At 40.1% G+C, this 25,136-nt stretch overlaps 1 protein-coding gene across 6 annotated transcripts in view; it reads left to right on the top strand.

Moving 5' to 3' along the window:
• Positions 1 to 25,136, top strand: part of BLNK (B cell linker) — a 171,230-nt gene that overhangs the window by 116,360 nt on the left and 29,734 nt on the right. For 2 of the 6 annotated variants that reach the window (XM_067465746.1, XM_067465751.1), the window contains 9 exons: positions 2,849 to 2,914; positions 8,178 to 8,234; positions 10,293 to 10,339; positions 11,201 to 11,226; positions 12,755 to 12,911; positions 16,639 to 16,796; positions 18,703 to 18,784; positions 19,851 to 19,946; positions 23,944 to 23,969. In XM_067465746.1, coding sequence (XP_067321847.1) covers positions 2,849 to 2,914; positions 8,178 to 8,234; positions 10,293 to 10,339; positions 11,201 to 11,226; positions 12,755 to 12,911; positions 16,639 to 16,796; positions 18,703 to 18,784; positions 19,851 to 19,946; positions 23,944 to 23,969 — 715 coding nt within the window. The remainder of the gene's footprint in view (positions 1 to 2,848; positions 2,915 to 8,177; positions 8,235 to 10,292; positions 10,340 to 11,200; positions 11,227 to 12,754; positions 12,912 to 16,638; positions 16,797 to 18,702; positions 18,785 to 19,850; positions 19,947 to 23,943; positions 23,970 to 25,136) is intronic. The other 4 variants (XM_067465748.1, XM_067465752.1, XM_067465747.1 and 1 more) reach the window with 3 other exon arrangements.

The following is a 25,136-nucleotide window of genomic DNA, read 5'->3' as shown; positions in this document are numbered from 1 at the left end:
TCTTGTGAAAAAGATTCAAATCCTTTCACTTTCCTAGTTCTGAGGAATCAGTAAAAGCAACAAGAAGTTTTGCAGAACTCTAAGAAAACTAGACTTTGGGTAAAGAACCTGCTGATAAATGTAAGATTTGTTTACTCCTTTAGTCTGTCTCTTTTAAATTAATTTATATATGAATTATTTTTAATTAAATTATTCTTAATATTCTGCTTAATTGCTTCAGGTTTTTTTAATTTGTTGTTCCTTTTTATTGCATTTAATTGATACAGATTGTGCATCTCTTAATCAAAATACCTGGGACCAGAAGTATTTTGGATTTAATTTTTTCCCCAATGTTTAGAATACTTTACGTGTGTGTGTGTAAACACACACAATGAAATGTCTTGAAAATGGAACCAAAGTCTAAATAATTCAATTTAATAGATTACTTGTAATACTTCTGTGTGTAGAACAAAGTGTATATACCGTGAACCATTAGAAAGCAGAGGTATCATTTCAGTGGATGATTTTGGATTTCTTATTTATTTATTTTATATCAAAAGCATTGCATAAATTAGTATAAAACTGATAAAGATAGAAGGAGCACAAGTGGCTAAATATCTTTTGTCCAAAAACGGGCAACAGCAACGGCATTGTCTGTAGCCTCCAACAATTCTTCCTTTGTACATGAGGCAGGGCATAGTGGACAAGCATACAGATGCGGAGTTGTCTGTTCTGTTCCACAGTCACACAAGGTGTGGGATTCTTTTAGGTAGTGCCAGTTTGCCAGGTTGTCTTTTGATCTACTCCACTTCTGAGTCTGTTCAGGGATTTGGATTTCTGATAACTCAGTTATTGAATATCACTGCAAAGTGTTGGAGCTTATTTGAAGGTATGCTTGGCAAGTTCAGCAGCAAGTTCAGCAGCTAAGCGGTTTAACCCACTGCACCGCGAGGCTAAAGACTCCCATTATTCCATACCATTCAGCCATGATAGTTAAAGTGGTGTCAAACTGCATTAATTCTATATTGTATGTATGCATCCTATATTGTATGTATGCATCTTAATCAAAATACCTTGCATACATACAATATAGGATGCATACATACAATATAGAATTAATGCAGTTTGACACCACTTTAACTATCATGGCTGAATGGTATGGAATAATGGGAGTCTTTAGCCTCACGGTGCAGTGGGTTAAACCGCTTAGCTGCTGAACTTGCTGACCGAAAGATTGGCGGTTCGAATCTGGGGAACGGGGTGATCTCCTGCTGTTAGGCGTACCTAACATGCAAATATGAGTAGATCAAAAGGTACTGCTTCTGCGGGAAGGTAACAACCCTCCATACAGTCATGCTGCCACATGATCTTGGAGGTGTCTATGACAACGTGACTCTTCAGCCTAGAAATATTGATGAGCACCACCCCCCAGAGTCTAACACAATTAGACTTAATGTCAGAGGGAACCTTTACCTTAGCCTTTTCTGCCAAAGAGTGCTGATATTTCACCAAACTACAGTGCCCAGGATTCCATAGCATTGAGTTATGGCAATTAGAGTGGCGTCGGACTGAATATAATCCCATTCAAAGCAGAGAATGTGGATTATCTGTTTTGATTATCTGGATTATATGGCAGTGTAGAAGGGGCCCAGGCCTTGGAAGAGCAACTATGAAGGAATAAGACGTATTGAGATATATCTTCTTCTGATGTCTTATCTGTAGTCTCAATTCCTATCAATAGAATGTTAAAGTCCATTGCAGAGTATTTCCAATTTCTGTCTATGGTTGTCAGAGCTGGCAAGATGGAGCTCCCAGTGGTGCAGTGGGTTAAACCCTTGTGCCGGCAGGATTGAAGACCGACAGGTCGCAGGTTTGAATCCGGGGAGAGCATGGATGAGCTCCCCCTGTCAGCTCCGGCTCCCCATGCAGGGACATGAGAGAAGCTTCCCACAAGGATGGTAAAACATCAAAACATCCAGGCGTCCTCTGGGAAACATCCTTGCAGACAGCCAATTCTCTCACACCAGAAGCGACATGCAGTTTCTCAAGCTGCTCCTGGCACACAAAAAAAGCTGGTATATGTTTTAGTAATGTGAGTGTTGTATGAGGCTTCTGAGGCTCCTTCTACACTGCCATATACTCCATTTTATCAAATCAGATAACCCACTTTATCTGCTTTGAACTGGATCATATGAGTCTACACTGGCATATAATCCAGTTCAAACAGATAATCTGGATTTTATATAGAAGTGTAGACAGGGCCTGAGAGAAACAGGGTTCAAATCCTGATCAGCCATGGAAACTTTGGGCAAACCTCAGAAAGAGACAGTGGCAAACCTACTCCAGTCTTGCCTTGAAAATAGAATTGCCAGAAGTCAGAACCAACTTGAAGGCACAGAACATCAAAAAAAGGGGAAAATAGCTTCAAAAATGAATGTGTGCTATATTATTACGACCCTGCAAATTACTGACACACACTAGTTAGCTAACACTTGTTTCATGTTCGTTTAGTACTTGTCAAATGGAGAGTACCAAAGATTTCTGTAGGAGGGGAACTGAAAATATGCCTTTTAAGTTGTTTCTCAGGACATAGACTGAATCATTGTCATCTGATCACTGACTTGTTTTGCACTTGAAGATTCTTTCAAATGACACAACTACAAATAACATTGGTGCAAGTTTTACCAACACCCTCCAAGAAAATTAAACACGTCTCCAAGCACAAAAAAGTCAAAACATGAGAAGTGGCAAACAAACAATGGGAAACAGAAGACTTGGAGGGTCTGCTTACGCATGCTGTAGCATACACTATAATTCAATTAAAATACAGACCGTCTAATTATATATGTTACTGTTTTCTTTCCTACAGGCAACTTCAAAAGATAGTACATGATATCAAGAAAAATGACAGTGGAATAATGAGCAAGTTCAAAAAGTAAGTTGTGCGTATCGGCCATTTACATGTCTTGTCCTTTTTTTATTAGTTTTTAATGCATATTTTTGAACTGCTACTGGTTCTGTATACGCCTAAACATGTTTACTAATAGGTAAATGCCAGTGGAGTTTGCTGCCAGGAGGGAAAGGTAACTTTTTGTCTCCCAAATAAGTGTGAATGTCTTTTCCAAAGCATTGTCTTTTTCAACAGAAGGAATCGGTATAGGTTGAGCATCCCTTTATTAGAATTCTAAAACTTGAAATTCTCAAAAATGTGAAATGGTCCGTACATGTGGCTGAGGTAATGACATCTCACCTGTTGGTTCAATGTACACAAACTTTGTTTCATGAACAAAATTATTTAAAATGCTTTGTATAAAATTATTTTAGAACTGTGTATATGAAACAGATGAATATGAATTTCATATTTAGACTTGGATCCTCTCTCTTAAGATATCACATTATGAAAATATAAATATTCCAACATCCCATAAAATCTGAAATAGGAACACATCTGGATCCAAACGTTTTGGATAAGGGATATTCAACCTGTAATAACAGGAATCATTGTCCTCACAGCATTAATAACAACACTTCTGTAGCTTATTTTCAAAGAAATTCCATTAAAGCTGTGGCAGAGTAATTTTAAAATACCGAAACCTAAGGAGGATAACTCTGGAGTAACATTTTAAAGCTAACTATTGTATATTGTCCTCTCAACAGGGCAACAAGTTCCAACATTGGCATTTGTACTCTTGTTTTCCACTGACAATGACACATTAATAACTTGTCTGAACAACTACTGTTTCAACAGACGTGATAAAAAAGATAACAAACATAGTGTTGTTCTCCCACTGTACGAAAGCATGCGAGAATAGCCATTCCTCTGTGCCAAAACTACTGTGTGTGCATTTAACTCTGTATTTATCCTTGACATAGCGGTCTAAATATAGACTACTTGCAAAAAGGCACACTGGAAGTGGAATCCTTTCCCATTAGCTCACACGTCACTCCTGTAAATATTATCTTCCCCCTTCAAGCCGAAACCTGCCTTCGAGCTCTCTGAGAGTTCTTGCACATCTTCTCAGCTCTTAAATTGGGATCAGGAAACTATGACCCGGTTACTCCCTTTTGAGCCTTTCTTCTTTAGGCCTGTACCCAGTGTGAGAATAAGGAATAAGAGTGGGTGAGCCCCACTGGTGTCCTTGAATGATTTTTAAATCATAATTCAGTACAGTTGTCCCTCCACACTTTCCATTTTGACTTTTAAAGATTTGATTATTCACAAATTTGATTAAAATGTTCTATCTGGGGGCTTCCAGACAGGACCAAAACATGGGATCTGTCTTGCTTTTACCAAAGGTGTCCAAATGAAGCCTCCGGTGAAAGCGATTAATGTAGAGTAAACCTGGGTTTCCCAGTTCCTGCATTAATTAAACACCTCAACAAATCTGGGCCTTACTGAAAGTCCTGGGGTCAGTCCCATAGCCATCTCATTTCTTCGGGCTCCAAAAAGCCCCAAATTCCTCCTCTAAAACTTACGGAAAAGGGTCCCTGGCAACCATCAAGCCTCTCCTCGTGTTGTCCTGAATGAAAGAAATGACATGTGAGGAGACGAGAGGTGGGGTCAGGGATTTTCCTTCTCACTCTTCCTTAGGCACCATTTCCTCCACTCAGGAGAACACTGGAGGGAGGGCTTCATGGCTGCCAGGGACCCTTTTCAGTAAGTTTCAGGAGGGAAATTTGGAGCTTCTGGGTGGCTTCATGGTATCCTGATTTCAATCGAGATAGTATGTAACCACCCCCGTAGGGAAAGCCCGGGGTTTGTGTGGGAGGTGAAAACCAGAACCTACATGGAAGCGGTTTATTTTAACCCATTTTTGTTCAAGTTTTAGTTTTGTCTGGAAGCGCCCTCTATGAATCTCAGTGTAAATGTATGATCAACTTCCTCCAACCATGTTGAAGGACCTGTAGATCTCAAGAAAGACCATTTCTTTAGGAAACTCGAGTTCCTCTGGTACGATTCTGTGGTTGGCTTCCAGTGGAAGTCAACCATAGAGTTATGCTGGAAGACATAGAATTTTCTATAGAAGTGTTATCTCAAGTTTAATAAAATAGTAATTTCTTTATTCATGATTTCTTGTTTTCACAGGGGTTCTGTCTCCTCAACCCCAGTGAATATAAAGGATTTATTAGAAGAAAGAAAAAATAGTTTTCCCCTTTCACACAAATGTCCCCCCCCCCAAAAAAAAAAAAGAAATCTAGGGTGACAGTGAAGCACTTGTAGGTTAACTCTGGCCCCTTCTACACTACCATATAAAATCCAGATTATCTTCTTTGAACTGGATTATATGGCAGTGTAGACTCATATAATCCAGTTCAAATCATATAATCTGGATTATCTGATTTGATTATCTGGATTATATGGCAGTGTAGAAATGGCCTCACTTGGGGAAGAGGGAAATACACCGACAAAAAGAGTGAGGTAACTATGGTCCCAAGGTGTATGCTTTAAACCAGATATGGACTAAAACTGTTGCACTGCAATTTCATATATTATTGAGTTGCATACCCTTCCACTATCCCAGTGGTTCTCAATCTGTGGTTCCTTCAGCTCTCAGAAATCCTAAGAGCTGGTAAACTGGCTGGGATTTCTGGGAGCTGTAGGCCAAAACACCTGGGGACCCACAGGTTAAGAACAACTGCGACTATCGTGATTTGGTAGGGACAGACTTGTTTAATCCTCTGTCACCCACAATCTTGTCCTTTTCCAAAGGCTCAAACAAAAGCAAGCTTCTACAATCTTTCCTAACCTGCGTGATCTTCTTTGTTAATAATTTTTGCCATCTTGACCACATTTTAATGTTGCTTAGACACAGTTTTCATCTGTGCAGTTATGGGACTGTAGCTCCAACCACTTCTCACTGTGACCTGAGTGTTTGTAAGTTACAGTCTATTTGGAGGAGTGGATCTTGCTCACTCCTATTGCAAAATAATAGGTAGAGGTGCGGAAAATAAACAAAAGATGCTTCTAGTCCCACAGCCCCAAACCAGTTATTTACAAGCAGGGTGTGAAGCAATAGTAGGTGCAATTACAAGGCAAGCTGTTTTTCCTTTCCCAAAAAAAGTCCTTACTATTTAAATGAAAGAGTTGTCTTGAAGCTGGCAACAATCTGTTTTAATGAGTTCTTTATTGATGTATAAGCCCTTGAGAAACAATGACTGAATAGCCTTGTGTGCATAGGATGTCATGTTAACACCTTTCCAAGTATCACTTAAGCAATCTCTCAAGTTGGGATATCAAGTGAGCAGGAAGCTAGCAGGTTCCAACATAACCAAATCTAAAAGTCTTTAGCAAATATTTGAGTTCTTTTGAATAGAAAAAAGAGGAAGTTTTGACTGCAACAGCAAAGCTATTTCTGAGTCCTAGAACTAGGTCACCATTTTGTGACCCTTGCACGACTGCCAGAAACATCCCAGTGACATTTTGCAAGCTGGCTGCGCTCTGATGCTTCCCCATGCTGAGCAAGTCAAGGAAATGAATTGAAGCATAGAAAGAAAGAGGAAGCAGCAATGAAAAGAACGGGGGTGTTGATAACTTTTAACGGACCTGAAACCAAAAGAGGAAGCAGTGATTCATGATGGAATATCTGTATCTTGTAAAATCAGTAACGATAATAATAATAATATATGATGAATTGAAGTCCACGTGTGTTCTCTTGGGTTAATAAAAGGCCTTGTTGCGAAGGAAAACACAGATTTGTTGTTGTTTGCCAGATTTGTTGTATCATGTGGGAATTCTTCTTTTTCTAGGGCCCTGCATCTACCCCTTTAACATCTACGGCATCAGTAGATGCTACTAAATGATAATGTATATCCTGATGCAATTAGAAGCATCACTGTCTGCATCTCTTAAAAGTCACAACAGTCAAGCCCAACCAGTTCTTCACTCAATTAGCCATTAGTTCTTTTTATGAACAAGCTTGTAAACGTTTTATAGCTTTGATCCTCAAACCAGTTCAGCAAGGATGCATGACCTCTTATGGTGTCATCTCATTGACTTCAGCAGAGAAGAACATGCATTGAAGACATCACCATGCCCAGGAATTGCACTCTTAAATGCCAACTACATGATATCTGTGGCAAGAGGAAGCAACTAAATAACTCGCAGATGGATATTTTAGAATCCAAAGTAGTGGTTCCAAAACTTGGGTCATACAGATGTTTTGGACTTCAGCTTCCGGGATCCCTTGGTCAGGTTAGCTATGAATTCTGGACAACAGCGACTATTACATTTTCTGATAAATTTCCCTGGTGGGACCCCATTGGTCTGCACTTCCCCATCCCCTTCAGAAACTGACCAGGGCAGAAACTGACCAGGGCAGTTTCTGAAGTCCAAAACAGTTGAAGGACCAATGTTTGAAAACCACTGACAAAAGAACAGAAGTGTAGTTGTTCACTCAGGGCAGATCCAGATAGCCTTTTATCCCAGAGGCATCTGCGTTTTAAAAACATGGATGTTCCTAGGAGGCTGTCTACACCCACCCCAGAAAGCACGTGCTTTCTGAGGTGGGTGTCCAGATGTTCTCTCGAGGCTAGCCTGAGAGAACGACCGGAGGCCCTCCCCCTCCCCCCAAGTCCCCAGACCCCTTAGAAAAGTAATGGAAACTTACCCAGCCCCCATTGCAGGCTTTGGCCAGCTCTCCCGGCCCGTAGAAATGACACGCCAGGAGAGCGGGAGGGAGCGATTTTCCTTCTCCTTCCTCCCCCCTCTCTCCTGGTGCATCATTTCTATACGCCGGGAGAGCTGGGCGAAGTCTGTAATGGAGGCCGGGTAAGTTTCCATTACTTTTCTAAGGGTCTGGGGGCTTGGGGGGAGGGGTGGGTATTCCCACAGTTTACCGGGCTTATTTAGCCCAGTAAACTGTAGGAATGGTGTGTGGACCGTAGTCCAGACACTGGAAGTAGTGGGTTTATCCCGTGTCTTTCAAGAAGATGCAGAATAAATCCACTATCTAATTAAAACCCTGGTTTGTAGCTCATTAATTCGGGACCATCCAGAACGTTGCCTGGACAGTCCCTCCTTTATTGCGGTAGATACTGCAATAAAGGTAGTGTCTGGACGGGCCCTCAGTGATACTAAACAGCTATGACTAGGATGCAGTCATGATTTAATTCCATTTATAAGCAAGGCCATGATAAGCATAACCTTTGTAGGCTGACAAACCTACAACCTTTTTCCCTTTTCTCCTATTGATATTTAGGTTCCAAAATGAACACGTGGCCTTAATATGCAAAACTGGAAAAAATACATGGGACCGGTATGATCATTTAAGAATTGCACATGTTCTGGTTGTTCAGCATGGAGTTCTGTTGCCTGCTTTTAGTGTAATGGTGTTTTGTGTTTTTCTCCAAGGTCTCTGGTTTACAAAGCAACATTCAGATTCACTCCTCTCATTTATACCCAATTGGAGCAGGATGAGCTCCCATCTCTCAGCTCCCGATTCCTATGCAGGGACTGGGACATGAGAAAAGCCTCCCGCAGGATGGTACAACATCCAGGCATCCCCAGGCAATGTCCTTGCAGATGACCAATTCTCTCACATAAGGAGCAACTTGCAGTTTCTCAAGTCGCTCCTGACACACACAAAAAACTTAATATGGTCTAGCCCCATAGCTTGATATGAGTTCTCCCAAAATTACCCAGTGGGCTTAGTCACTTTGCCAAGCTTTGTCTGACTCAGAATCTCCCAAGCTCCAAATGTGTTGGATTACACGTGTCCTGGTTGCAAGAAAGCTGGACTAAAAATTACCAAGATTAGAAAGAGGAGGAGATTTTTACTACACCCCCCCAAAATGGTGTTAAACGAACTTTTTCAAACTTCGAGTTGGTTTTGTAATCCTGGAAGTCCAGAAATGGAAACTCTGAATATTTCTCCTTCCAACTGTCAATTTTGGAAGATGCTTTACTAGCACTTCACTGCATGCTCCATTCTCAAAATATAATACCTTGTACTTAAAAGCATGCTTTCAAGGATATACATACAGTACAACTCCTGTATCTGCAGAGATACATTGCTGAACCTGTGTGACGGCGATACAATAGAACAGTACAAGGTGGATAAAAGGGGAGATACAAAGGCCAACTTCATGCCAAAAAAGACACTTGCCAACCTGACATAATATGAAATTCTATTCATCTCTCTAGTTTGTTAATCCAAGAAGAATAATCCCTGAAACAGTTCAAGCACCTTTATCCAAATTTAAGGAAGTTTATGAGATAGAAGTTTGGAATCTCAATAATAATAATAATAATAATAATAATAATAATAAATTTTATTTATATTCTTCCCCGAGGGGCCTCAGGGCAGATTATAGTACACACATACAGCAGACATTCAATGCCAATTATACAATTAACAAAGTCAGTACATAAACAGAGGTAAAGGCTTCCCATCTTTTTCCATCTCTAGCATCTGAAAGCTGTGCTTGACTCTGGCCAAGGGGTGGGGGGTGCTATTGCTCCATCTTCCATGCCGAGGAGCTTTGTTGTCTTTAGACACTCTCCCAATGAAATCACCTTCATGTCTACATGAGCATCTTTTATTAACTCCCCGCCAAAACGGTATCTATTTATCTACTCACATTACTGTTTTCAAACTGCTAGGTGAGCAGAAGGTGGGCCGACAGTGGGAGCTCACCCCAACCCGGGCTTGAACTGTCGACGTTTCAATCGACAGGATTTTCTGTATCTGGTGGTTTAATCTGCTGTGCTAAAGCCCAGCCCTCTCTGAAGCAATGTGAAACCATTCCCAACATTCTCCCCTTGGGGCCTAAACTATGTGAGGTGGCATGTTGGGAAGAATTACCTAAAATGATATAGGCTTCTACCCAACTTGGAGGGATTCCCCATTTACTGGCACACCTTCATTTTTATGCACGACAGACTTGAAACTTCAACAGTAAGTCAGATTAGAACCCCAATAACGTTGGATATCAGTCTGAGGATGAGACATCTTATTTGAGATTGGAATACACAAGAAATGCTGAGTGCATTTCAGCCTAAAGCTTCACATTAAAATTATAGGAACCATGTGCTAATTTGCATTCTCCATATTACATTCTAACAAACTAACCATCTATGCCTTGTCTTTCCCTGCAGAACTAGTCATGCATGTGCGTAGAAACATCCTTTGAATAGAATTGTGTAGATACGTGCGTTGTTATGTTCCTCTTGCTAAGTGGCTTTAAACTTTCATTAACTATAAGAGTCTGATGTCATAAGCTTAATTTTGTTTTGCTTTTTGCCAGCCATTTGTTGCCATGCAACTCTTACTGAATGCTTCAGAAATTAAATATATTACTTGTACTGTTCACAGGCTGACAAGCAAAGCTCCTCCTCCCAGTGTACCACCTGTAGACTACGGTATGGATATGATTTTTTAAAAAGCTGTTTACTAAATAGTTGCAGACATTTTGCTAAACAAGGCTCATATATGTATGTATAAAGTAAGAGACATTTCTTCGTGGGATGGGAGCCAATTCTACAGTTCAAGTTCATACAACTTTCTCGTGGATGGGATATTTAATGGGTATGGAAACCACCTATTGAAAAGTGGCTCTCACATTACTTGAGGAAGATTTCAAGAGTCTCTTAGTGAATACTAAATGTACTGTAAGAGGGCCTCAATTGCATAATTGAGCATAATGGGCATGTGTGTAATACTAATACTAAGCAGTGCAATGAAAACATTGGAAATACTTTCTGTGTGATTAAACATGAACAGACAAGCCGTAGAAATGTTCCTTCTCTCAAGATTAAACCAAAACAAGCCCTTGGCTTCAAAAGTAGTATTTATCAAGCTCTCAGAGAAAGGTACTAATATTTGGAGGCTACACTTTGAGAAAGGCTATTCTGGATATGATTTAAAGTTTAAACTCAAAAGCTCAGACTATACAAAATGCCTTATTTTCCTTTTATTTTATGGAACATTGATTTCCTGTAACAATAGGGATTTAAGTTCAGAGGTAGCCAGTCACTGCCAGATAGGTGACTACAAAACTTAAAGGAACTTTACATTTAGACTTAGATTTCATCTTCAAGAGACCTTGTTATCTATATGCAACCATTCCAAAGTCCCCAAAAAACCCAACTCCAAAATACAGAACACTTCTGCTCCCAAACATTTTGGCTAGGGGATACTCAATGTGTAGGTGCGTTTGCAACAGGCTAATATGTGTTTTGAAAAAAGATTTTGGCTAACAAATTAATTTTTCATTTTTGCAGAAGACGAGGAACAGTGGTCAGATTTTGTAAGTATAACAATCACACATCTAAAACCACACTAATCTGGGTCATGGCGTCTTACTTTAATTTTGAAATACTCTAAAATCCAAAACTAGCCACACTTGGTTTTCTGTTGGTTCAATATACACAAACTTTGTTTCATGCAGAAAAGTATTTTAAAATATTACATAAATTTATATTTAGGCTATGTGTACAAGATCTACCATATATGGCACATAAATGAATTTCATGTTTAGACTTGGGTTGCGTCTCCAAGATATATTTCATTAAGTATGTCTATGCCAAGATGGATTTTCCAAAATCTAAAACACTGCCTTAAGCTCACTGGAGGAAGAAGAAGTCATAACTACAGTAGAGTCTCTCTTATCCAACTTTCGCTTATCCACCATTCTGTATTATCCAACACAGACCACCTCCCATCCTGATCCATAGCTGTTTCAATACATTACAATGTTTCGGTGCTAAATTTATAAATACAGTAATTACTACATAACGTTACCATGTATTGAACTGCTCTTTCTGTTGATTTGTTATAAAACATGAAGGTTTGGTGCTTAATTTGTAAAATCCTAACAGAATTTCACATTTAATCGGCTTTTCCTTAATCCTTCCTTATTATCCAACATTCTGCTGCCCTGTTTATGTGGGATAAGCGAGACTCTACTGTGTAACCATCACTCACTCAGAGGAACAGAGACAGAGAGAGATAGAGTTAATTAAAAGCCATTGAGATGTCATCAACAAAAATATTAGTGTTTTGTTGTTAGAATTCTTTTTTGGCTTGTTGTCAATAAACAGATGTACACATATTTATCCTGCATCTCCATCATTTTTTTTTATTATTTTTTTTTTTGCGGGTTGATTTTCCATTTAGTGTGGGAGTGTTGAAATGAATAAAGAATTGTGCTTGAGTGGTTAGTCAAATGGTAAAAAAAATATTTGTGTTATAACTAATCTACAATTGATCATGAGAGTCAAGGGTGGTTAATATACATATCCAAATACAAACTTTTTCATGTATCTGTCTAACAATCTGTCTATCTTAACATAAGTGCAAAAAGAAGATGGAGGAAAGAAAAGTAAATAAATGAAACACAGATAATATGTTCGTGGGCTTAGTATATTAAATCATAGTAAATCTATGCCCCAAAAAAATTTGCTTGGAGTCAATTAAAAATGTCAAGACAGAGATAATGGATTTGGGAGAATAACTGTTTATATTTGTTGTCGTTGTGTACCTTCAGGTCATTTCTGATTTAAGGTGACAGTAAGACAACCCAAAAACAAGGTTCTCTTGACAGAATGCCTATGCCTCCCTCTAAGGCCGAGAGAGTGTGACTTGCCCAAGGTCACCCAGTACTTTCTCATTCAGGAATTCCAACCCAAGTGTCCCAGTTTTCTAGCCCAACATTCAAACCATCACCACCCTGCTCTATCAACTATATTCTGACATTATTAAAAGGATCACTTTGAGCCCAAAGTGTGTTGTGTCATTTAAAAAATGGCTTAAAATGGGCCATATCCTTTTTCTAGGATAGCGATTATGAGAATCCTGATAACCCCTCTGATTCTGAGACATACGTGGTTCCTTCTGAAGAGAACTGTGATGACAGCTATGAGCCACCTCCAAGCGAGCAAGAAAAGAAACAACTTCCAGCAGCCTTCTCCTGTTCTGGAGGAGAATATGCAGGTAATAATGCTGTCTCATTCCTCATACTTGCTTCTCTGCTGAACATCATCACTGAGATAGTATCCAAAGGAAGCAGAAGTAAATGCCAAACAACTATGTTAAAAATAGATCTTACATCAAGAGAATCGGAATACCTGATGCTTTCAGTGGTGCTGTTTTGATCGTCTCCCAAGCCAGTTTTTTTATGACTTCTCATAGTACCCAATTTTAAAATAATAGCAGCAGCCTATAGATGGAATTTTTGTGAAGAAGATCCCTTTAGGTCAGAGCTTTCCAAACATTTCATGTTTTTAGATATGCATCATTTTGCAACACAGTACTTTGGTTTCACTATCAAACCAAAGCTTAACCCTAGCCACATATATAAGTCATAATAATGAAATGTATGGGACACAACATATATCATGAAAACATTTCCTTTATATTTTTTAGAAATATATGATTTATTGTTCGTTTTTAAAAAAAAATATTAACAGTACTTACATTCTACCCTTTTCTCCCCGAAGGGGACTCAGTGTGGATCACAAACACATCAACGGCAAACATTCAATGCCAATTATAGAATGACAAGACAGACATCAGATAGAGGTGTATATATAGGCTTTTTTCTCATTTGGCATCTTTTGGAGGCTGCGCTCGGTTTCACTAGCAAACCATATATGTGGTTTGCTAGTGAAACCAAATTACTGTGTTGCAAAATGATGCACATCTAAAAAGGTGTGTCACCAAACACAAAATGTTTGGAAAGTTCTGACCTAAAGGGATCTTCTGACAAGACAGACAACAGATAGAGATGTATATATCGGCTTTTTTCTCATAATTTGGCATCTTTTGGAGGCTGTGCTCGGTCACTCCATCTCCTTGCCAAAAAGCTGTCTTTGTTTGTAAACTTCCTTCTGAAACGGCGTGCCTAAAATACCTCCCCGCTTAATGCAGTTCCTATTCATCTACTTATATTGCTATTTTTGATCCACTAAGTGGGTGGGGGAGCTGGGCTGAAGGTCAGAAGCTCACCCTGATCCGCTTGAACTATGAACCTTTCAGTTGGCAAGATTTACTGCAGCTGCAGCTGGTGATTAACTTGCTGTGTTAAAGCTGGCCCATTTATTTCACAGATTCAAGAGGTTTCTCGTTACATTCATGTGACACAACTACACATTGCAGTGGGACACACGGTTTGGAAAGCTCTGCTTTAGGACAATACCTCTGTATATGTAGAAATTTACATATTGTATTTGACACTCCAGGAAATTTTCAGGCTACTACTTTTGCTCAAATACTAGCAAATATTTCAAGAGAAAGTGTTGTTTGCTGGGACTTATTATTTGGCCATCAGTTCCTGCTTTAGATTATAAAGACAGTAATTCAATGGTGATATTTGTTTTCATTCATCATAAACCAAATGTGATGTTATTAATTACTTAAATGTTGTATTCCATTATTCTACTTTCACTTGACTTAGCCGATGGTGTGTTGACCAAAATAAAAGCTAGTGACTGACTGACTGAAATATGTCACATCCAGATATCACTTTACATGTGGCACCTGCAAAAAAAGTATATCTGGTCTTGTGCAATCTAATACAAATCAAATTGAGATATGAAGGAATGGGAATCACCGTGCACTTTCACTTCCAATTCCTCTGCACCAGGCTCACATATGAAACCAATCTAATTCTAGAAAGAGAATAAAGCTGTAAGCCTTTATGGTATCTTAGCTGGGATTAAGTTTAATTGAATTCAGTGGGAATTATAACTGCAGAGGCATGTATACATTTTTCTTCTGTGATACTGCAGTGTGCATTTAACTAGGAGCACATACCACTGAAATTTTCAATTCAGAAGAACTTGAAGACCTGGTGGTTTCTACAAGCTTTTGAGAATGACTAGTTGTAACTCAGCCCTAGACATTGTTGACTATGGCCTTATTCTTCCTACCAATTACCCAGGTCACTTCCTCTAATAGGCCCCAGAAATGAACAGCCATAGGCCCATACCTATTATTGTTGTTGCCTGCTATAGCACTGTACTTAATTCCCGGGCCCCCTAGAATTTTTGAGTTTGCACTAATCTAGGCCCAGCCTTTTAAATTGTCTTGGTGACCATTTTTATGCTTATACTAGCCGTCCCCTGCCACGCGTTGCTGTGGCCCAGTCTGATGATCTGGAAAATAAAGTAATGAGAAAGTGTTGGTTTCTAATATATGTAATTTCTTTATGCTTGTGGGTAAACAGTATTTCTTGTTTCTTTGTCAGTGTTGATGTGGAGATTGTATGGTTTGCCTACTCTGGAATAGCAACATATAATTGTCCTTCTTTAGGGGTCCCTTTCAAATCTATGATATTATATCTCTGTGTGTGGGAAATCATATATATCTATATCTATGGCTGGATGGCTCTTTGTCAAGAGGGCTTTGATTACGTTTTCTTGCCCTCGTGAAGGGAGTTGGATGGCCTTAATTATTTTCTGTTGGTCATGTAGGTTCTGTGTGGGAAGTTTGACCTAATTCTATCCTTCGTGGGGTTCATCATGCTCTTTGATTGTAGGTGAACTATAAATCCAAATAACTACAACTCCCAAATGTCAAGCTCTATTTCCCCCAAACTCCATCTGTATTCATATTTGGCATATGGAATATTTGTGCCAAGTTTGGTCCAGATCCATCATTGTTTGAGTCCACAGTGCTCTCTGGATGTAGGTGAACTGCAACTCCCAAACTCAAGGTCAATGCCCACCAAACCCTTCTAGTGTTTTCTGTTGGTCATGGGAGGCCTATCTGCCAAGATTGGTTCTATTCCATCATTGATGGAGTTCAAAATGCTCTTTGATTGTAGGTGAACTATAAATCCCAGTAACTACAACTCCCAAATGACAAACTCATTTTTTTTTGAGTGAAGGACATACATTGGGTTAGGTGTATGTTGTCCACATTTGGTGTCAACTCCCCCAGTGGTTTTCGAGTTCTGTTAATCCCACAAACTAACATTACATTTTTATTTATAGAGATTGTTTTGTTAATCTTATGGTTATGTTGTTTACTATGTATGTATTGATGATGTGACTTGGAAACTGCTCAGAGTCCCCTCAGGGAGTTAGAGTGGTATATAAATAAAGTTTTTTTATTATTATATAATTCCTACATTTGAGTTCCTACATTTTGAGTACTGTTCAGCAGTGGATCTCTCTGCCCTGGAGTTTTTTGTTTGTTTGTTTGTTTTGTTTTGTCATGTCAGGAGTGACCCCTGGTGTGAGAGAATTGGCCGTCTGCAAGGACGTTGCCCAGGGGATGCCTGGATGATTTGATGTTTTTATCATCCTTGTGGGAGGCTTCTCTCATGTCCCCGCATGGGGAGCTGGAACTGATAGAGGGAGCTCATCCGCCTCTCTCCAGATTCGAACCTGCAACCTGTTGGTCTTCAGTCCTGCCGGCACAGGGGTTTAACCCACTGCACCACCGGGGGCTCCTTGCCCCGAAGTGTGTTGGAGGCTCCCTCTTGGGGGCTTTTAAGCAGAGGCTGGATGGCTATCTGTCAGGGGTGCATTGAATGTGATTTTTCCTACCCCTTGTTGTAGGTTGGACTGGATGGCCCAGAAGGTCTCTTCTATGATTCTATGAGTGGACACATTCAGGAAAACAACCTGCTTCCAAAAATAATGGAAAGGGGTGCAGACAGTGTTCTAAAATTAAGTTTTATTCTTTTCATTCTTTTCCTGTTTCTTGTTTATAGACAATAAACGGTCAAGCCAACAGAAGCCTTGGCCCGTCTCGAAACCATTGCCAACACTGCCAAGCCAGTCTTCATCAACAGTGAAGAAAGCGGCTACTATGCCGCCACCATCTGCTGCTCTGAAGCCAAAACTTCCACCGAAGCTAAATGATGATGAGGTAACAGTTAATAAATAAATCAGGTTATTCATTAGGTCCAGAGCCTAGTCATGTCAACCTTCAAAACAAATTGTCTGACGCGCATGATGAAACATGCAGCACATAAGAAAGGAGGATAGGCTGCTCTCATTTCCTGAGGCTCATTCACCTATTATGTAAATTAATCGCATTTCTCTTTCTCCACTCACACAGGATTCAGGAATGGAAAGGCCTTGCCTATTTCTGAGAACTGTTGTGCTTACCATTAGCAAAGAGCTTCATATATTTGTAGTATACACAGCAGAGTGAGATAATAAAAGCTACTGTTAAATTGACTCAAAATCAATGGCAGAAGATGAACGTCAAAGCCTTTTTTTTCTTTTGATGATGATGATGAAAAATATAATCACTGTATTTATAATTAATGATCTCAGCATGAATGTTTTCAACGATACAGAATTCAGCGTTTCTCAACCTGGGGGGTCAGGACCCGTGGGAGGTCGCGAGGGGGTGTCAGAGGGATCACCAAAGGCCATCAGAAAACACAGTATTTTCTTGTCGAAGGCTTTCATGGCCGGAATCACTGGGTTGTTGTAGGTTTTTCCGGGTTATATGGCCATGTTCTAGAGGCCATATAACCTACCTCTGAGGATGCTTCCCATAGATGCAGGCGAAACATCAGGAGAAAATGCCTCTAGAACATGGCCATATAACCCGGAAAAAACTACAACAACCCACAGTATTTTCTGTTGGTCATGGTAGCTCTGTGTGGGAAGTTTGGCCCAATTCTATCATTGGTGGGGTTCAGAGTGCTCTTTGATTGTAGGTGAACTATAAATCCCAGCATCTCCCAAATTTTCCCAAAACTCCACCAGTGTTTACATTTGGACATATTGAGTATCCGTGACAAGTTTTATCCAGATCATCATTATTTGAGTACACGGTGCTCTCTAGATGTAGGTGAACTACAACTCCAAATCTCAAGGTCAATGCCCACCAAACCCTTCCAGTATTTTCTGTTGGTCATGGAAGTTCTGTGTGCCACGTTTGGTTCCATTACATCATTGGTAGAGTTCACAATGCTCTTTGATTGTAGGTGAACTAGAAATCCCAGCAACTACAACTCCCAAATTTTCCCAAAACTCTACCAGTGTTCACATTTGGGCATAATGAGTATCTGTGCCAAGTTTGATCCAGATCCATCATTGTTTGAGTACACGGTATTCTCTGGATGTAGGTGAACTACAACTCCAAATCTCAAGGTCAATGCCCACCAAACCATTCCAGTCTTTTCTATTGGTCGTGGGAGTTCTGTATGCCAAGTTTGGTTCAATACCATTGTTGGTAGAGTTCAGAATGCTTTTGATTGTAGGTGAACAAGAAATCCCAGCAACACAATTTCCAAATGACGAAATCAATCCTCCCCCAAACCCATCAGTATTCAAATTTAGATGTATCAGGTATTTGTGCCCAATTTGGTCCAGTGAATGAAAATATACCCTGTGTATCAGATGCCTGCATTACAATTTATAACAGTAGCAAAATTACAGAGAATTTTGTAATTTACAGCAACGAGAATAATTTTTATGGTTGGGGGTCATCACAACACGAGGAACTATATTAAGGGGTCGTGGCATTAGGAAGATGAGAACCATCGCAGGAATTGGTCGCTAGGTGCTTATTATTTATTACTTATTAATGACTTTGCTGGGCTAGAGAGATGCAGCAATGACACAAACTATTGGTTTGTCACCAATAAGGGATATGCAACTGCAATATGAGCAAAGTTAAGTCTCATTTGGTTCAAGCGAGGAGTTTACGGTCATGCTTAAAGATCTGCACTAAGGAGAGAGAGAATATTATGGCTGGATTATACCCTGCATTATACCCATTCTATATATTAATTCATCTCTTTTTGTTCCCTCAGGCAGATTACGTTATACCTGTTGATGATGAAGAAGATAATTATATTGAGCCCACTGAAGAAAGCCCACCACAGCCTGAAAAACGTAACTATTTGGATTATTTTATACACAGGCCTCTTCTACACCGGCATATAAAAATTCAGATTCTTTGCTTTGAACCGGATTATATGGCAGTGTAGACTCAGATAATCCAGTTCAAAGCAGATAATGTGGATTATCTGCATTGATAATCTGGATTATATGGCAGTGTAGAAACGGCCAAAGTTTCACGGAGATAAATTAATTATAGTAGTACTGATATGTATCAGAATGGATTTGAGAAAGACTTCAAAAGACTATTGTTAGAGCAGTACCTGCAAATTAAGTTTTTGTAGCTGTTTCTTTTGAAGAGGACCAAATATTCCCGCAAACTATCCAAATATAAAAGCACTATGATGGCACTGGTTTAAAAACTGACAAATTTGCATGTAAAATAATCCTATGACATTAACAAAACTCACAAGATTGCCATAAACATAGAGGTGACTTGAAAGCACAAACACAGAAACATAGGCCGAATTTAGACTTTGCAAAACAGATTTCTGTACATTTTCAACCCTCTTCCAGAACAAAACGGTAAGGGCTGTATTCTTACTGGTTCTGTTTATGCACAGAACCCCAGTATTCAAACTGCTACATTGGCAAGAGCTGGAGCTGACAGATGGGAGCTCCCACATCTTGCGAATTCGAACTGCCAACCTTCAGGTCAGCAGTTCAGCAGCACAAAAGTTTAACCCATTGTGCCACGGTGGCAATGTAAATGGAGCCTCAGAGGTTTCTTGTTAGTTTCACATGACACATCTACATACTGCATCCAACACACTAACATTTGGAAAATTTATTTATTTTTTTTACATTACTTATATCCCGCCCATATTAGCCCGCAGGCGACTCAGGGCGATCTCTGACTTAAAACATACTTAAATGTTGCTCCAAATGATAGGACATTGTACATTGTTTATGATATAAAAAGAGCAATTTTATAGCATGGGCAAATAGCAAATAAAACTTACCCCCCGAAAAAATCTATATGTTCCTGTCTCGTGTTATTTATGACTTCAACGTGACATGTATGTGGACCAATTTATCTTTGTTTTCTTTGTATGTTAAGCCCCAGTGGTGAACAGATCTATCAAGCCTACATCAAAGCCTGATCCTCCCAGTTCGTCCATATTACCTCCCAAGCCTCTGTCTCCTTCTGCATTAGGTATGGAAAAAATTGTATCGCAAAATTTTTTTGGAAATACCTAGAATTCATCAATGGTGCAAATGTTCATTCAGGATACACAAAATATTAGAGAAAAGAGGTCACATAGAGGTCTCTAAGGGACACAAAGAATGTTGCTCCCCAAATGCCATCTGGAAGAAAAAGTTCCCATTTTCAGACCCTGTATTAAAAAAAAGATCTATACTGCCATATAATACGATTTCAAAATGCATTGTACAGCAGTGTAGATCCAACCTAAATTGTATCTATAGAGTGTTTTCATTCAAATGTGCTGGATATTCAGAACACCATTCGCTATGTTTTGCAGTTGCTCATCCCACTTTAAAGAGATGGCCTGCTTCTGTAGCTATTAATGAGGTTTTGGTTTGTTTGGCTGGATCTTCTCTGCCATGTAATCCAGTTTCTGAATGCAGACGAACTGGTTTGATCTGGATTATATGAAGCTACACTGTCATTTAATCAATTTCAATGCAGTTAATCTGCATTTAGAAACAGGATTATATGGCAGTGTAGATGGGGCCTTTGTTGTTAATTGCTGGCATATTTGTTTCTACTTATACCTACCCTATGAACTCAAAAATTACAACAGCAAAACAACAGAGGGGAAACAGTCAGGCACATCACATCACTCTCAACCAAAGATTCCCCCCAGGCACTTCCAAGCCATTAAATGCTAATCAAGGTGGTCAGTTGAAAAATTCACACCTAGCTCCAGCAGACAAAAGTCCTTAGTCTCACCCTGGTCATTCCACAGATATATAAACTTTCCTACTTCCAACAGACCTCACTACCTCTGAGGATGCTCGCCATAGATGCAGGTGAAACGTCAGGAGAAAAATTGCCTCTAGAACATGGCCATATAGCCTGGAAAAACCTACAACAACCCAGTGATTCCGGCCATGAAAGCCTTCGACAGTACATTCATACAAACACTTTGAATCACAGCAAGTTTTATGAAGCACTTCATTTACTGCATCCCCAGGATTGATTTTTCAATCATAAATTGGCTTTAATGCTAACTGTAGGTTCATTACACATATGCAGGGGGGATTAGCACCTAAAAGAGGAGCTTTTTATTAAGTGCTCAGCAGTATATGTTCATGTAATCCATGAGTTTTCAAGGGAGTTAATAATAATTTTTTACGCTGCTCTAATAAAACATTGCCCCCTAGTGGTCTCTGGGAGGAATACATATACTCGTGTCCTAGATGGTATTTTGACTTAATGTCATTTGCCATAACTGAAAACTGAATTTATTATACTTTCCATTCTATTTTTAGGTCCAAGTTAAAGTGCTGACTGTAACTTTCAAGTGATTTAGGCCCTGAAAACATAAACATAAGCTAGTTTTACTTGTGCCACTTGTATGTGTGTGTGTATCCTGCCTTTCCCTCAACATTGGATCAATGGCAGATCTCAACTGAAGTTAAAGTAAAGCTAAAAATATAAGATTTAGAAAACACAAAAATAAACAATCCTTTTAATTATACTAGTTTAAATAGTTTAGAATCCATTTCAGATGTCATAAAGCACATCTCATTAAAAATCCTTCTGCTTATTTGATTGTTGTGTCAGGGCAACCAGTCAATTGTATTACATTTCTAACAGAACAAAGCAAACAAACAGACAAAACACAAAATTTGCAAATTTGGTAGTTGATTAAAATGTCCTTTGACCAGTATCTGGCCACTTGGAGTGCTTCTGGTGTTGCTGCAAGAAGGGCCTCCATTGTGCATGTGGCAGGGCTCAGGTTGCATTGCAGCAGGTGGTCAGTGGTTTGCTCTTCTCCACACTCGCATGTTGTGGATTCCACTTTGTAGCCTCACTTCTTAAGGTTGGCTCTGCATCTCGTGGTGCCGGAGCGCAGTCTGTTCAGCGCCTTCCAAGTCGCCCAGTCTTCCGTGTGCCCAGGGGGGAGTCTCTCGTTTGGTATCAGCCATTGGTTGAGGTTCTGGGTTTGAGCCTGCCACTTTTGGACTCTCGCTTGCTGAGGTGTTCCAGCAAGTGTCTCTGTAGATCTTAGAAAACTATTTCTAGATTTAAATCATTGACGTGCTGGCTGATACCCAAACAGGGGATGAGCTGGAGATGTCTCTGCCTTGGTCCTTTCACTATTGGCTGCTACTTCCCAGCGGATGTCAGGTGGTGCAATACCAGCTAATCAGTGTAATTTCTCCAGTGGTGTGGGGCGCAGACACCCCATGATAATGCGGCATGTGTTATTAAGAGCCACATCTACTGTTTCAGTGTGGTGAGGTGTGTTCCACGCTGGGCATGCATACTCAGCAGCAGAGTAGCATAGCGCAAGGGCAGATGTCTTCACTGTGTCCGGTTGTGATCCCCAGGTTGTGCCAGTCAGCTTTCGTATGATATTGTTTCTAGCACCCACTTTTTGCTTGATGTTCAGCAGTGCTTCTTGTAGGTAAGAGCATGGTCCAGAGTGACTCCCAGGTATCTGGGTATGCTGCAATGCTCCAATGGGATTCCTTCCCAGGTGATCCTCAGAGCTTGGGATGCTTGTCTGTTCTTGAGATGAAAAGCACATGTCTGTTTTTTAGATGGGTTGGGGATCAGCTGGTTTTCCCTGTAATAGGCAGTAAGAGCACCTAGAGCTTCGGAGAGCTTCTGTTCTACCATCTCAAAGTTCCCTGCTTGAGCAGTAATGGCACGATCATCAGCATAGATGAAACTCTCTGTCTCTTCTGGCAGTGGCTGGTTATTTGTGTAGATGTTGAACATGGATGGAGCAAGCACGCTCTCCTGAGGCAGGACGTTCTTCTGTTTCCTCCATCTACTTCTCTGGCCCTGGAACTCAACAAAAAAGCTCCTGTTTTGTAGCAGGTTTCCTATGAGGCGGGTGAGGTGGTAGTCCTTTGTGATATTATACATTTTTCTCAGAAGGAGGCGGTGGTTCACAGTATCATAGGCTGCTGACAGGTCTATGAAGACAGGTAAAATGATGCCTTTTGTATAAAATGGCAAACTCTATAATTACTGAGTTGTAGGTTTTTTGGGCTGTGTGGCCATGTTTAGAAGCATTCTCTCCTGATGTTTTGCCTGCATCTGTGGCAAGCATCCTCAGTAAACCTCACAACCTCTGAGGATGGTTGCTACAGATGCAGGCGAAATGTCAGGAGAGAATGCTTCTAGAACATGGCCATACAGCCCGAAAAACCTACAACAACCCAGTGATTCCGGCCATGAAACCTTTAACAATAAATCAATGTTTATTGTTTAATCTAATCACCTCTCAACAAAAGATTCCCCCAGGCACTGCCAAGCCGTCAAATGCTAATTAAGGTGGTCAGTTGAAACATTCACACCTAGCTCCAGCAGGCAAGAGTCCTTTGTCCCACCCTGGTCATTCCACAGGTATATAAACCCTTTTTTCCTAGTTCCAACAGAACTCACTGCCTCTGAGGATGCTTGCCATAGATGCAGGCAAAACGTCGGGAGAAAATGCCTCTAGAACATGGCCATATAGCCCGGAAAAACCCACAACAACCCAGTGATTCCGGTCATTAAAGCCTTCAACAATACAAATCTATGTTTATTTTTTGGATTGGGGGGGGGGGGGGTTAGTGGAATCCATGAATACAGAGCACCAGCTGTACATCCCATAGCCTGGATCCAAACCATTATGGCCCCTTCTACACTGCCATATAATCCAGATTATCAAAGCAGATCATCTGGATTTTACATGGCAGTGTAGAAGGGACCATAGAGGTTTATAGGTCAGTGATCTGAATTCTAGCAGTGGACCAGTTGCGAATGAAGCTATTCCATCTAAGAATTTGTGTGTTCACTGCACTTGAGTGAACACATCAATGCCGAGAGGTGCTAAAGCGCCTTCCAGTATTCCAAGCAGGATGCAATCAAGTCTCCTTCATACTATCCCTACATTTATTTTCCATGTGCATACTTTAATTTTGATTCGGTTTCTAATTTCATATAATCTGGCTATTTTTTGTTTCAGATGTCTATGAAGTCCCTGAAGAAGAGGTAAGATCTCTATATACACATTTTAAAAAAGATTCAGAGATACGCATTTCTGCCTACACAGGAGAAATCCTATTTTGCACAGGTTTTGGAGTATTTTGGATTTCTGAATTCCAGATAAGAGATGCTCATCCTGTGCTGATTCCATCCAAGCTGGTGGCTATAAGAATGTCTCAGACCCCAAATTGTTTTTCATTCTGTGCTTTCCAACAGAGAGAAGACCTTTGATTGGCTATAGCATAATATCAAGCACTCTGACTCAAGAGCCAAGTAGCAGACATTATGCCCATGCCCATGCCCATTCTAAGACTCAACTCTGCCCCTTCTAAGGCCCCATCTATGCTACCATATATAGTAATCCAGTTTCTGAATCCAGATTATCTCATGTAATCCAGTTCAAAGAAGATAATTTGGATTCAGAAACTGTATTATATGGTACAAGGGTTGAATGAAAAGTAATGCCTCCACCTTCGTAACTCCTCAACAGATGGCAGTACTGGTATGCGGCAGGTACTGGCTTGTTCAGAAGATTCTCCTCTACAGTTCCATTTTGGCAGGAAGCCTTAGCATTGAATAGTTGTTTTGTTAAAGTACGAAGTATGGAACCCTGCGCAGATGGTCAGTCAATGCGACTTAAGCAACGTGCAGTCATTGAATTCTTGACAGCAGAAGGTGTCACCCCAAAGGAGATTCATCAGAGAATGCACGCTGTTTATGGCAATTGTGTTGATGTGAGTACTGTGCGTCATTGCGTGAGTAAGTTTAAAGATGTTGAGGTGGGAACATCTCACTGCATGACAAACAAAGAGTTGGACACCCTGTGACAGCAATCACCAAGTTTCATAAACAAAAGGTTGATAGATTGATTTAGTACTATCTTCGTATCACTCAGAGAGAAATTTCAAGCATAATCAGCATTTCACAAGAACGTGTGGTTCACATTATTGCTTTGATTGACCATTGGAAGATCTGTGCACGATGGGTTGTGGAAACAAGAGTGTCAACTTTTTCTGTAATGGCTTCAGAAATCTTGTTCATTGTTGGCAGAAATGTATCCAATTGTCTGGTGATTATGTGGAAAAGTGAATAGTGTTAGTTAAAGAGCGCATTCTAAGGGTTATTTCTGCGTTTGATTTATTAAAATATTCCCATCCAAACCCAAGTAACGAA

The sequence above is a fragment of the Anolis sagrei genome, chromosome 3 (assembly GCF_037176765.1).
Source record: "Anolis sagrei isolate rAnoSag1 chromosome 3, rAnoSag1.mat, whole genome shotgun sequence".
NCBI lineage: Eukaryota > Metazoa > Chordata > Lepidosauria > Squamata > Dactyloidae > Anolis > Anolis sagrei.
This window is presented reverse-complemented; position numbering and strand designations above follow the sequence as displayed.